The 13,963-nt window shown below is 56.2% G+C and overlaps 1 protein-coding gene across 1 annotated transcript in view; it reads right to left on the reverse strand.

Moving 5' to 3' along the window:
• spef2 (sperm flagellar 2) overlaps positions 1-13,963 on the reverse strand; it is a 293,647-nt gene that overhangs the window by 200,073 nt on the left and 79,611 nt on the right. The window contains 1 exon segment of the mRNA XM_038803926.1: positions 11,697-11,824. Coding sequence (XP_038659854.1) covers positions 11,697-11,824 — 128 coding nt within the window.

Below are 13,963 nucleotides of genomic sequence, written 5' to 3' on the forward strand. Positions count from 1 at the left end.
CGATGGGTGAAGGGTCGGGGCTGGAGTGCGATGTGGTGAAGGGATCGGGGCTGGAGTGCGATGTGGGAGATCGGGGTTGGAGTGCAATGTGGTGATGATCGTGGTTGGAGTGCAATGTGGTGAGATCGGGGTGGAGTGCGATGTGGTGAAGATCGGGGTTGGAGTGCGATGTGGTGATGATCGGGGTTGGAGTGCGATGTGGTGATGATGGGGTTGGAGTGCGATGTGGTGATGATCGGGGTTGGAGTGCGATGTGGTGAGGATCGGGGTGGAGTGCGATGTGGTGATGATCGGGGTTGGAGTGCGATGTGGTGATAATCGGGGTTGGAGTGCGATGTGGTGATGATCGGGGTTGGAGTGCGATGTGGTGATGATCGGGGCTGGAGTGCGATGTGGTGATGATCGGGGTTGGAGTGCGATGTGGTGATGATCGGGGTTGGAGTGCGATGTGGTGAAGGGATTGGGGTTGGAGTGCGATGTGGTGAGTGATCGGGGCTGGAGTGCGATGTGGTGATGATCGGGGTTGGAGTGCGATGTGGTGATGATCGGGGCTGGAGTGCGATGTGGTGAGTGATCTGGGTTGGAGTGCGATGTGGTGATGATTGGGGTTGGAGTGCGATGTGGTGAGTGATCGGGGTTGGAGTGCGATGTGGTGAGTGATCGGGGTTGGAGTGCGATGTGGTGATGATCGGGGTTGGAGTGCGATGTGGTGGTGATTGGGGTTGGAGTGCGATGCGGTGATGATCGGGGTTGGAGTGCGATGTGGTGAGTGATCGGGGTTGGAGTGCGATGTGGTGATGATCGGGGTTGGAGTGCGATGTGGTGAAGGGATCGGGGTTGGAGTGCGATGTGGTGATGATCGGGGTTGGAGTGCGATGTGGTGATGATCGGGGTTGGAGTGCGATGTGGTGAGTGATCTGGGTTGGAGTGCGATGTGGTGATGATTGGGGTTGGAGTGCGATGTGGTGAGTGATCGGGGTTGGAGTGCGATGTGGTGATGATCGGGGTTGGAGTGCGATGTGGTGAGTGATCGGGGTTGGAGTGCGATGTGGTGATGATCGGGGCTGGAGTGCGATGTGGTGATGATCGGGGCTGGAGTGCGATGTGGTGATGATCGGGGTTGGAGTGCGATGTGGTGATGATCGAGGTTGGAGTGCGATGTGGTGATGATCGGGGTTGGAGTGCGATGTGGTGAAGGGATCGGGGTTGGAGTGCGATGGGATGATGATCGGGGTTGGAGTGCGATGTGGTGAAGGGATCGGGGTTGGAGTGCGATGTGATGATCGGGGTTGGAGTGCGATGTGGTGATGATCGGGGCTGGAGTGCGATGTGGTGATGATCTGGGTTGGAGTGCGATGTGGTGATCGGATCGGGGTTGGAGTACGATGTGGTGAAGGGATCGGGGTTGGAGTGCGATGTGGTGATGATCGGGGTTGGAGTGCGATGTGGTGATGATTGGGGTTGGAGTGCGATGTGGTGATGGATCGGGGTTGGAGTGCGATGTGGTGATGATCGGGGTTGGAGTGCGATGTGGTGAGGGATCGGGGTTGGAGTGCGATGTGGTGAATGATCGGGGTTGGAGTGCGATGTGGTGATGATCGGGGTTGGAGTGCGATGTGGTGATGATTGGGGTTGGAGTGCGATGTGGTGAGGGATCGGGGCTGGAGTGCGATGTGGTGATGATCGGGGTTGGAGTGCGATGTGGTGATGGGATTGGGGTTGGAGTGCGATGTGGTGAGTGATCGGGGCTGGAGTGCGATGTGGTGATGATCGGGGTTGGAGTGCGATGTGGTGATGATCGGGGCTGGAGTGCGATGTGGTGAGTGATCTGGGTTGGAGTGCGATGTGGTGATGATTGGGGTTGGAGTGCGATGTGGTGAGTGATCGGGGTTGGAGTGCGATGTGGTGAGTGATCGGGGTTGGAGTGCGATGTGGTGATGATCGGAGTTGGAGTGCGATGTTGTGATGATTGGGGTTGGAGTGCGATGCGGTGATGATCGGGGTTGGAGTGCGATGTGGTGAGTGATCGGGGTTGGAGTGCGATGTGGTGATGATCGGGGTTGGAGTGCGATGTGGTGAAGGGATCGGGGTTGGAGTGCGATGTGGTGATGATCGGGGTTGGAGTGCGATGTGGTGATGATCGGGGTTGGAGTGCGATGTGGTGAGTGATCTGGGTTGGAGTGCGATGTGGTGATGATTGGGGTTGGAGTGCGATGTGGTGAGTGATCGGGGTTGGGGTGCGATGTGGTGATGATCGGGGTTGGAGTGCGATGTGGTGAAGATCGGGGCTGGAGTGCGATGTGGTGATGATCGGGGCTGGAGTGCGATGTGGTGATGATCGGGGCTGGAGTGCGATGTGGTGATGATCGGGGTTGGAGTGCGATGTGGTGATGATCGGGGTTGGAGTGCGATGTGGTGATGATCGGGGTTGGAGTGCGATGTGGTGAAGGGATCGGGGTTGGAGTGCGATGTGGATGATGATCGGGGTTGGAGTGCGATGTGGTGAAGGGATCGGGGTTGGAGTGCGATGTGTGATGATCGGGGTTGGAGTGCGATGTGGTGATGATCGGGGCTGGAGTGCGATGTGGTGATGATCTGGGTTGGAGTGCGATGTGGTGATCGGATCGGGGTTGGAGTACGATGTGGTGAAGGGATCGGGGTTGGAGTGCGATGTGGTGATGATCGGGGTTGGAGTGCGATGTGGTGATGATTGGGGTTGGAGTGCGATGTGGTGATGGGATCGGGGTTGGAGTGCGATGTGGTGATGATCGGGGTTGGAGAGCGATGTGGTGAAGGGATCGGGGTTGGAGTGCGATGTGGTGAAGGGATCGGGGTTGGAGTGCGATGTGGTGATGATCGGGGTTGGAGTGCGATGTGGTGATGATTGGGGTTGGAGTGCGATGTGGTGAAGGGATCGGGGCTGGAGTGCGACGTGGTGATGATCGGGGCTGGAGTGCGATGTGGTGATGATCGGGGTTGGAGTGCGATGTGGTGATGATCGGGGTTGGAGTGCGATGTGGTGATGATCGGGGTTGGAGTGCGATGTGGTGATGATCGGGGTTGGAGTGCGATGTGGTGATGATCAGGGTTGGAGTGCGATGTGGTGAGGGATCGGGGTTGGAGTGCGATGTGGTGATGATCGGGGTTGGAGTGCGATGTGGTGATGATCGGGGCTGGAGTGCGATGTGGTGATGATCGGGGTTGGAGTGCGATGTGGTGAAGGGATCGGGGTTGGAGTGCGATGTGGTGATGATCGGGGTTGGAGTGCGATGTGGTGAAGGGATCGGGGCTGGAGTGCGATGTGGTGATGATTGGGGTTGGAGTGCGATGTGGTGATGATCGGGGTTGGAGTGCGATGTGGTGATGATTGGGGTTGGAGTGCGATGTGGTGATGATCGGGGTTGGAGTGCGATGTGGTGATGATCGGGGCTGGAGTGCGATGTGGTGATGATTGGGGTTGGAGTGCGATGTGGTGATGATTGGGGTTGGAGTGCGATGTGGTGAAGGGATCGGGGTTGGAGTGCGATGTGGTGATGATCGGGGCTGGAGTGCGATGTGGTGATGATCGGGGTTGGAGTGCGATGTGGTGATGATCGGGGCTGGAGTGCGATGTGGTGATGATCGGGGTTGGAGTGCGATGTGGTGAAGGGATCGGGGTTGGAGTGCGATGCGGTGATGATCGGGGTTGGAGTGCGATGTGGTGATGATCGGGGTTGGAGTGCGATGTGGTGATGATCGGGGTTGGAGTGCGATGTGGTGATGATCGGGGTTGGAGTGCGATGTGGTGATGATCGGGGTTGGAGTGCGATGTGGTGATGATCGGGGTTGGAGTGCGATGTGGTGATGATCGGGGTTGGTGTGCGATGTGGTGATGATCGGGGTTGGAGTGCGATGTGGTGAAGGGATCGGGGTTGGAGTGCGATGTGGTGAAGGGATCGGGGCTGGAGTGCGATGTGGTGATGATCGGGGTTGGAGTGCGATGTGGTGATGATCGGGGTTGGAGTGCGATGTGGTGATGATCGGGGCTGGAGTGCGATGTGGTGATGATCGGGGTTGGAGTGCGATGTGGTGAGGGATCGGGGTTGGAGTGCGATGTGGTGATGGATCGGGGTTGGAGTGCGATGTGGTGATGATCGGGGTTGGAGTGCGATGTGGTGATGATCGGGGTTGGAGTGCGATGTGGTGATGATCGGGGTTGGAGTGCGATGTGGTGAGGGATCGGGGTTGGAGTGCGATGTGGTGATGATCGGGGTTGGAGTGCGATGTGGTGAGTGATCGGGGTTGGAGTGCGATGTGGTGATGATCGGGGTTGGAGTGCGATGTGGTGATGATCGGGGTTGGAGTGCGATGTGGTGATGATCGGGGTTGGAGTGCGATGTGGTGATGATCGGGGTTGGAGTGCGATGTGGTGATGATCGGGGTTGGAGTGCGATGTGGTGATGATCGGGGTTGGAGTGCGATGTGGTGATGATCGGGGTTGGAGTGCGATGTGGTGATGGATCGGGGTGGAGTGCGATGTGGTGATGATCGGGGTTGGAGTGCGATGTGGTGATGGATCGGGGTTGGAGTGCGATGTGGTGATGGATCGGGGTTGGAGTGCGATGTGGTGATGATCGGGGTTGGAGTGCGATGTGGTGAGTGATCGGGGTTGGAGTGCGATGTGGTGATGATCGGGGTTGGAGTGCGATGTGGTGATGATCGGGGTTGGAGTGCGATGTGGTGATGATCGGGGTTGGAGTGCGATGTGGTGATGATCGGGGTTGGAGTGCGATGTGGTGAGTGATCGGGGTTGGAGTGCGATGTGGTGATGATCGGGGTTGGAGTGCGATGTGGTGAAGGGATCGGGGTTGGAGTGCGATGTGGTGATGATCGGGGTTGGAGTGCGATGTGGTGAGTGATCGGGGTTGGAGTGCGATGTGGTGATGATCGGGGCTGGAGTGCGATGTGGTGATGATCGGGGCTGGAGTGCGATGTGGTGATGATCGGGGTTGGAGTGCGATGTGGTGATGATCGGGGTTGGAGTGCGATGTGGTGAAGGGATCGGGGTTGGAGTGCGATGTGGATGATGATCGGGGTTGGAGTGCGATGTGGTTAATGGATCGGGGTTGGGGTGCGATGTGATGATCGGGGTTGGAGTGCGATGTGGTGATGATCGGGGCTGGAGTGCGATGTGGTGATGATCGGGGTTGGAGTGCGATGTGGTGAAGATCGGGGTTGGAGTGCGATGTGGTGATGATCGGGGTTCGAGTGAGATGTGGTGATCGGATCGGGGTTGGAGTACGATGTGGTGAAGGGATCGGGGTTGGAGTGCGATGTGGTGATGATCGGGGTTGGAGTGCGATGTGGTGATGATCGGGGTTGGAGTGCGATGTGGTGATGGGATCGGGGTTGGAGTGCGATGTGGTGATGATCGGGGTTGGAGTGCGATGTGGTGAAGGGATCGGGGTTGGAGTGCGATATGGTGATGATCGGGGTTGGAGTGCGATGTGGTGATGATTGGGGTTGGAGTGCGATGTGGTGAAGGGATCGGGGCTGGAGTGCGACGTGGTGATGATCGGGGCTGGAGTGCGATGTGGTGATGATCGGGGTTGGAGTGCGATGTGGTGATGATCGGGGTTGGAGTGCGATGTGGTGATGATCGGGGTTGGAGTGCGATGTGGTGATGATCGGGGTTGGAGTGCGATGTGGTGATGATCAGGGTTGGAGTGCGATGTGGTGAAGGGATCGGGGTTGGAGTGCGATGTGGTGATGATCGGGGTTGGAGTGCGATGTGGTGATGATCGGGGCTGGAGTGCGATGTGGTGATGATCGGGGTTGGAGTGCGATGTGGTGAAGGGATCGGGGTTGGAGTGCGATGTGGTGATGATTGGGGTTGGAGTGCGATGTGGTGAAGGGATCGGGGTTGGAGTGCGATGTGGTGATGATCGGGGTTGGAGTGCGATGTGGTGATGATTGGGGTTGGAGTGCGATGTGGTGATGATTGGGGTTGGAGTGCGATGTGGTGATGATCGGGGCTGGAGTGCGATGTGGTGATGATTGGGGTTGGAGTGCGATGTGGTGATGATTGGGGTTGGAGTGCGATGTGGTGAAGGGATCGGGGTTGGAGTGCGATGTGGTGATGATCGGGGCTGGAGTGCGATGTGGTGATGATCGGGGTTGGAGTGCGATGTGGTGATGATCGGGGCTGGAGTGCGATGTGGTGAAGATCGGGGTTGGAGTGCGATGTGGTGATGATCGGGGTTGGAGTGCGATGTGGTGAAGGGATCGGGGTTGGAGTGCGATGCGGTGAAGGGATCGGGGTTGGAGTGCGATGCGGTGAAGGGATCGGGGTTGGAGTGCGATGTGGTGATGATCGGGGCTGGAGTGCGATGTGGTGATGATCGGGGTTGGAGTGCGATGTGGTGATGATCGGGGTTGGAGTGCGATGTGGTGATGATCGGGGTTGGAGTGCGATGTGGTGATGATCGGGGTTGGAGTGCGATGTGGTGATGATCAGGGTTGGAGTGCGATGTGGTGAAGGGATCGGGGTTGGAGTGCGATGTGGTGATGATCGGGGTTGGAGTGCGATGTGGTGATGATCGGGGCTGGAGTGCGATGTGGTGATGATCGGGGTTGGAGTGCGATGTGGTGAAGGGATCGGGGTTGGAGTGCGATGTGGTGATGATTGGGGTTGGAGTGCGATGTGGTGATGATCGGCGTTGGAGTGCGATGTGGTGAAGGGATCGGGGTTGGAGTGCGATGTGGTGATGATCGGGGTTGGAGTGCGATGTGGTGATGATTGGGGTTGGAGTGCGATGTGGTGATGATTGGGGTTGGAGTGCGATGTGGTGATGATCGGGGCTGGAGTGCGATGTGGTGATGATTGGGGTTGGAGTGCGATGTGGTGATGATTGGGGTTGGAGTGCGATGTGGTGAAGGGATCGGGGTTGGAGTGCGATGTGGTGATGATCGGGGTGGAGATTGGGGTTGGAGTGCGATGTGGTGAGGGATCGGGGTTGGAGTGCGATGTGGTGATGATCGGGGCTGGAGTGCGATGTGGTGATGATCGGGGTTGGAGTGCGATGTGGTGAAGGGATCGGGGTTGGAGTGCGATGTGGTGATGATCGGGGTTGGAGTGCGATGTGGTGATGATCGGGGTTGGAGTGCGATGTGGTGATGATCGGGGTTGGAGTGCGATGTGGTGATGATCGGGGTTGGAGTGCGATGTGGTGATGATCGGGGTTGGAGTGCGATGTGGTGAAGGGATCGGGGTTGGAGTGCGATGTGGCAAAGGGATCGGGGCTGGAGTGCGATGTGGTGATGATCGGGGTTGGAGTGCGATGTGGTGATGATCGGGGTTGGAGTGCGATGTGGTGAAGTGATCGGGGCTGGAGTGCGATGTAGTGAGTGATCGGGGTTGGAGTGCGATGTGGTGAAGGGATCGGGGTTGGAGTGCGATGTGGTGATGATCGGGGTTGGAGTGCGATGTGGTGATGATCGGGGTTGGAGTGCGATGTGGTGATGATCGGGGTTGGAGTGCGATGTGGTGATGATCGGGGTTGGAGTGCGATGTGGTGAGGATCGGGGTTGGAGTGCGATGTGGTGATGATCGGGGTTGGAGTGCGATGTGGTGATGATCGGGGTTGGAGTGCGATGTGGTGATGATCGGGGTTGGAGTGCGATGTGGTGATGATCGGGGTTGGAGTGCGATGTGGTGAATGGATCGGGGTTGGAGTGCGATGTGGTGATGATCGGGGCTGGAGTGCGATGTGGTGATGATCGGGGTTGGAGTGCGATGTGGTGATGATCGGGGTTGGAGTGCGATGTGGTGAGTGATCGGGGTTGGAGTGCGATGTGGTGATGATCGGGGTTGGAGTGCGATGTGGTGATGATCGGGGTTGGAGTGCGATGTGGTGATGATCGGGGTTGGAGTGCGATGTGGTGAGTGATCGGGGTTGGTAGTGCGATGTGGTGATGATCGGGGTTGGAGTGCGATGTGGTGATGGATCGGGGTTGGAGTGCGATGTGGTGATGATCGGGGTTGGAGTGCGATGTGGTGATGGATCGGGGTTGGAGTGCGATGTGGTGATGATCGGGGTTGGAGTGCGATGTGGTGATGATCTGGGTTGGAGTGCGATGTGGTGAGTGATCGGGGTTGGAGTGCGATGTGGTGATGATCGGGGTTGGAGTGCGATGTGGCAAAGGGATCGGGGTTGGAGTGCGATGTGGTGATGATCGGGGTTGGAGTGCGATGTGGTGATGATCGGGGCTGGAGTGCGATGTGGCTGATGATCGGGGCTTGGAGTGCGATGTGGTGAAGTGATCGGGGTTGGAGTGCGATGTGGTGATGATCGGGGTTGGAGTGCGATGTGGTGAATGATCGGGGCTTGGAGTGCGATGTGGTGATGGATCGGGGTTGGAGTGCGATGTGGTGATGATCGGGGTTGGAGTGCGATGTGGTGATGATCGGGGTTGGAGTGCGATGTGGTGATGATCGGGGTTGGAGTGCGATGTGGTGATGATCGGGGTTGGAGTGCGATGTGGTGATGATCGGGGTTGGAGTGCGATGTGGTGATGATCGGGGTTGGAGTGCGATGTGGTGATGATCGGGGTTGGAGTGCGATGTGGTGAGGGATCGGGGTTGGAGTGCGATGTGGTGATGATCGGGGTTGGAGTGCGATGTGGTGATGATCGGGGTTGGAGTGCGATGTGGTGATGATCGGGGTTGGAGTGCGATGTGGTGATGATCGGGGTTGGAGTGCGATGTGGCAAAGGGATCGGGGTTGGAGTGCGATGTGGTGATGATCGGGGTTGGAGTGCGATGTGGTGATGATCGGGGTTGGAGTGCGATGTGGTGATGATCGGGGTTGGAGTGCGATGTGGTGATGATCGGGGTTGGAGTGCGATGTGGTGAGTGATCGGGGCTGGAGTGCGATGTGGTGATGATCGGGGTTGGAGTGCGATGTGGTGAGTGATCGGGGTTGGAGTGCGATGTGGTGATGATCGGGGTTGGAGTGCGATGTGGTGATGATCGGGGTTGGAGTGCGATGTGGTGATGATCGGGGTTGGAGTGCGATGTGGTGAAGGATCGGGGTTGGAGTGCGATGTGGTGATGATCGGGGTTGGAGTGCGATGTGGTGATGATCGGGGTTGGAGTGCGATGTGGTGAGTGATCGGGGCTGGAGTGCGATGTGGTGAGTGATCGGGGTTGGAGTGCGATGTGGTGAATGATCGGGGTTGGAGTGCGATGTGGTGATGATCGGGGTTGGAGTGCGATGTGGTGATGATCGGGGTTGGAGTGCGATGTGGTGAGTGATCGGGGTTGGAGTGCGATGTGGTGAGTGATCGGGGTTGGAGTGCGATGTGGTGAGGGATCGGGGTTGGAGTGCGATGTGGTGATGATTGGGGTTGGAGTGCGATGTGGTGATGATCGGGGTTGGAGTGCGATGTGGTGAAGGGATTGGGGTTGGAGTGCGATGTGGTGATGGTTGGGGTTGGAGTGCGATGTGGTGAAGGGATCGGGGTTGGAGTACGATGTGGTGATGGTTGGGGTTGGAGTACGATGTGGTGATGATTGGGGTTCGAGTGCGATGTGGTGAGTGATCGGAGTTGGAGTGCGATGTGGCAGTGATCGGGGTTGGAGTGCGATGTGGTGATGATCGGGGTTGGAGTACGATGTGGTGATGATCGGGGTTGGAGTGCGATGTGGTGATGATCGGGGTTGTAGTGCGATGTGGGAGTGATCGGGGTTGGTGTGCGATGTGGTGATGATCGGGGTTGGAGTGCGATGTGGTGAAGGGATCGGGGTTGGAGTGCGATGTGGTGATGATCGGGGTTGGAGTGCGATGTGGTGATGGGATCGGGGTTGGAGTGCGATGTGGTGATGATCGGGGTTGGAGTGCGATGTGGTGATGATCGGGTTGGAGTGCGATGTGGTGAGTGATCGGGGTTGGAGTGCTGATGTGGTGATGATCGGGGTTGGAGTGCGATGTGGCAAAGGGATCGGGGTTGGAGTGCGATGTGGTGATGATCGGGGTTGGAGTGCGATGTGGTGAAGATCGGGGCTGGAGTGCGATGTGGTGATGATCGGGGCTGGAGTGCGATGTGTGAAAGTGATCGGGGTTGGAGTGCGATGTGGTGATGATCGGGGTTGGAGTGCGATGTGGTGAAGATCGGGGCTGGAGTGCGATGTGGTGAAGGGATCGGGGTTGGAGTGCGATGTGGTGATGATCGGGGTTGGAGTGCGATGTGGTGATGATCGGGGTTGGAGTGCGATGTGGTGATGATCGGGGTTGGAGTGCGATGTGGTGATGATCGGGGTTGGAGTGCGATGTGGTGATGATCGGGGTTGGAGTGCGATGTGGTGATGATCGGGGCTGGAGTGCGATGTGGTGATGATCGGGGTTGGAGTGCGATGTGGTGAAGGGATCGGGGTTGGAGTGCGATGTGGTGATGATCGGGGTTGGAGTGCGATGTGGTGATGATCGGGGTTGGAGTGCGATGTGGTGATGATCGGGGTTGGAGTGCGATGTGGTGATGGGATCGGGGTTGGAGTGCGATGTGGCAAAGGGATCGGGGTTGGAGTGCGATGTGGTGATGATCGGGGTTGGAGTGCGATGTGGTGATGATCGGGGTTGGAGTGCGATGTGGTGATGATCGGGGTTGGAGTGCGATGTGGTGATGATCGGGGTTGGAGTGCGATGTGGTGAGTGATCGGGGCTGGAGTGCGATGTGGTGATGATCGGGGTTGGAGTGCGATGTGGTGAGTGATCGGGGTTGGAGTGCGATGTGGTGATGATCGGGGTTGGAGTGCGATGTGGTGATGATCGGGGTTGGAGTGCGATGTGGTGATGATCGGGGTTGGAGTGCGATGTGGTGATGATCGGGGTTGGAGTGCGATGTGGTGATGATCTGGGGTTGGAGTGCGATGTGGTGATGATCGGGGTTGGAGTGCGATGTGGTGATGATCGGGGTTGGAGTGCGATGTGGTGATGATCGGGGTTGGAGTGCGATGTGGTGAAGGGATCGGGGCTGGAGTGCGATGTGGTGATGATCGGGGTTGGAGTGCGATGTGGTGATGATCGGGGTTGGAGTGCGATGTGGTGATGATCGGGGGTTGGAGTGCGATGTGGTGATGATCGGGGTTGGAGTGCGATGTGGTGATGATCGGGGTTGGAGTGCGATGTGGTGAGTGATCGGGGTTGGAGTGCGATGTGGTGATGATCGGGGTTGGAGTGCGATGTGGTGATGATCGGGGCTGGAGTGCGATGTGGTGATGATCGGGGCTGGAGTGCGATGTGGTGATGATCGGGGTTGGAGTGCGATGTGGTGATGATCGGGGTTGGAGTGCGATGTGGTGATGATCGGGGTTGGAGTGCGATGTGGTGATGATCGGGGTTGGAGTGCGATGTGGTGATGATCGGGGTTGGAGTGCGATGTGGTGATGATCGGGGTTGGAGTGCGATGTGGTGAAGGGATCGGGGTTGGAGTGCGATGTGGTGATGATCGGGGTTGGAGTGCGATGTGGTGATGATCGGGGTTGGAGTGCGATGTGGCGAAGGGATCGGGGTTGGAGTGCGATGTGGTGATGATCGGCGTTGGAGTGCGATGTGGTGATGATCGGGGCTGGAGTGCGATCTGGTGATGGTTGGGGTTGGAGTGTGATGTGGTGAAGGGATCGGGCAGGTCGGTTTCGTGGTCTTGTTTATTGACACAACCTCAACTTCTTTGATCAATTCCGTTTTCTCTTCCGTATTCTGATTTATATCCATGGGCTCCCCCTCCTCAAAGGCGAGGACGGCTTCTCGAACTAACACGTCTGGGACTAGATCTCGAATCTGCAGGGCTGGGAAAGACAGATAAATTGGAACGTTACTTAAATCGTTCCCAGGTGGGAAGCCAACTATGGATACTGCACCACAGCAATGATATCACAGACCAATAGGTATCTTCTATGTTATTACAAACTTTAATTTAAACACAGAATTAATTACATGAGCAACTAATTAACAACTTTCCAGTTAACAGTTCAAGCATTTCTTAAACAAAGGGAAAAATTTGAATTTATTCCGTAATATTCAAGGCTTTGGTGAGACCAAACCTGGAGAATTGTGCACAGTTTTGTCGCCTTAGAAAATAGAAACAGGAGGAGGCCATTCAGCCCTTCGAGTCCGCTCCGCCATTCATTGTGATCATGGCTGATCATCTAGTTCAATACCCTGATCCCGCCTTCCCCCCATATCCCTCAATCCCTTCAGCCCCAAGATCTGTATCGAGTTCCTTCCTGAAATTACACAACGTTTTGGCCTCAACTACTTTCTGTGGGAGTGAATTCCACAGATTCCCCGCTCTCTGGGTGAAGAAATTTCTCCTCACCTCAGTCCTAAAGATTTTCCCCTTATCCTCAAACTATGACCCCTAGTTCTGGACTCCCCCACCATCGGGAACATTCTTTCTGAATCTACCCTGTCTAATCCTGTTAGAATTTTGTAAGTTTCTATGCGATCCCCTCTCACTCTTCTAAACTCCAATGAATATAATCCTAACCGATTTAATCTCTCCTCATAAGACAGTCCCACCATCCCAGGAATCAGTCTGGTAAACCTTCGCTGCTCCCCCTCCATAGTAACAACATCCTTCCTCAGATATGGGCATCTGAAATGCACGCAATACTCCAGCTGCTGTATTACGGGCCAGGGTTTAGAGAACCCCAAAGTGGACTTCACCTGACCCATAACTTTAAATAGATTTTGGTTATGGGGAGCACAAGGGCCCACTTTACGTGATGCACAGAGTGTTAAAGTATGTTTAAACAAAAACAATGGGCGGGATTCTCCAATCGGGCGGCTAAGTGTCATCGGCGGCGTAAAATGGGAGTGTTCTGCTCCAGCATCGGCGCCTGTTCCGGGACCCTATTCTCCGGCCCACAGGAGGCGAGCACAGCGCTCATCCCAGCGTGAACCTGCCGCCGCGGGCTCCGCGCATGCGCAATGGCCTTCTTCCCCGCGCCAAATGGTGCAGGGCTACAGGAGCTGGCGTGGAGGAAAGTGGGCCCCGATTGTGGGCCAGGCCACTACGAAGGCCCCCCCCCCGGGTCAGACCCTCCCTCACCTCCCACAAGCCGCTCCTGGACCCTTCAACGCTGAGGTCCCGCCAGCTCAGAGGATGTTAGAACGGCGCCGGAGGGTCTCAGATTTTTTGTGACGGGCACTCTGCCCATCCGGGAGAATCGACGCGCTGGCCAAGGTGGGAGAATTGCGTCCCGGCGTGGTGCGATTTGCGCAACGCCGTGTCAATTCTCCAACCCGGCCGGGGGTGGGGGGGGGGGGGGGTGTCGGAGAATTCCGCCCAATATTTATTCTATGATTCCAGTTAGCATTTTTAAATACACACAGTAAACAGCTTAGCAACTATCAACTCAAATACTCCTCCCAAAGAATACAGTACTCTATAAGTAACTCTTAATCTTTCCTTGCAACATCCATGAGGCAAATACTCTCTTTAACACAGACATCAGGTTTAAATTCTCTACTGGGAGTAGTTATCACTTTTAGATTAAGAACATAAGAACTAGGAGCAGGAGTCGGCCATCTGGCCCCTCGAGCCTGCTCCGCCATTCAATGAGATCATGGCTGATCTTTTGTGGACTCAGCTTCACTTTCCGGCCCAAACACCATAACCCTTAATCCCTTTATTCTTCAAAAAACTATCTACCTTTACCTTAAAAACATGTAATGAAGGAGCCTCAACTGCTTCACTGGGAAAGGAATTCCATAGATTCACAACCCTTTGGGTGAAGAAGTTCCTCCTAAACTCAGTCCTAAATCTACTTCCCCTTATTTTGAGGCTATGCCCCCTAGTTCTGCTTTCACCCGCCAGTGGAAACAACCTGCCCGCATCTATCCTATCTATTCCCTTCATAATTTTAAATGTTTCTATAACATCCCCCCTCATCCTTCTAAATTCCAACGAGTACAGTCCCAGT

The sequence above is a fragment of the Scyliorhinus canicula genome, chromosome 8 (assembly GCF_902713615.1).
Source record: "Scyliorhinus canicula chromosome 8, sScyCan1.1, whole genome shotgun sequence".
Taxonomy (NCBI): domain Eukaryota; kingdom Metazoa; phylum Chordata; class Chondrichthyes; order Carcharhiniformes; family Scyliorhinidae; genus Scyliorhinus; species Scyliorhinus canicula.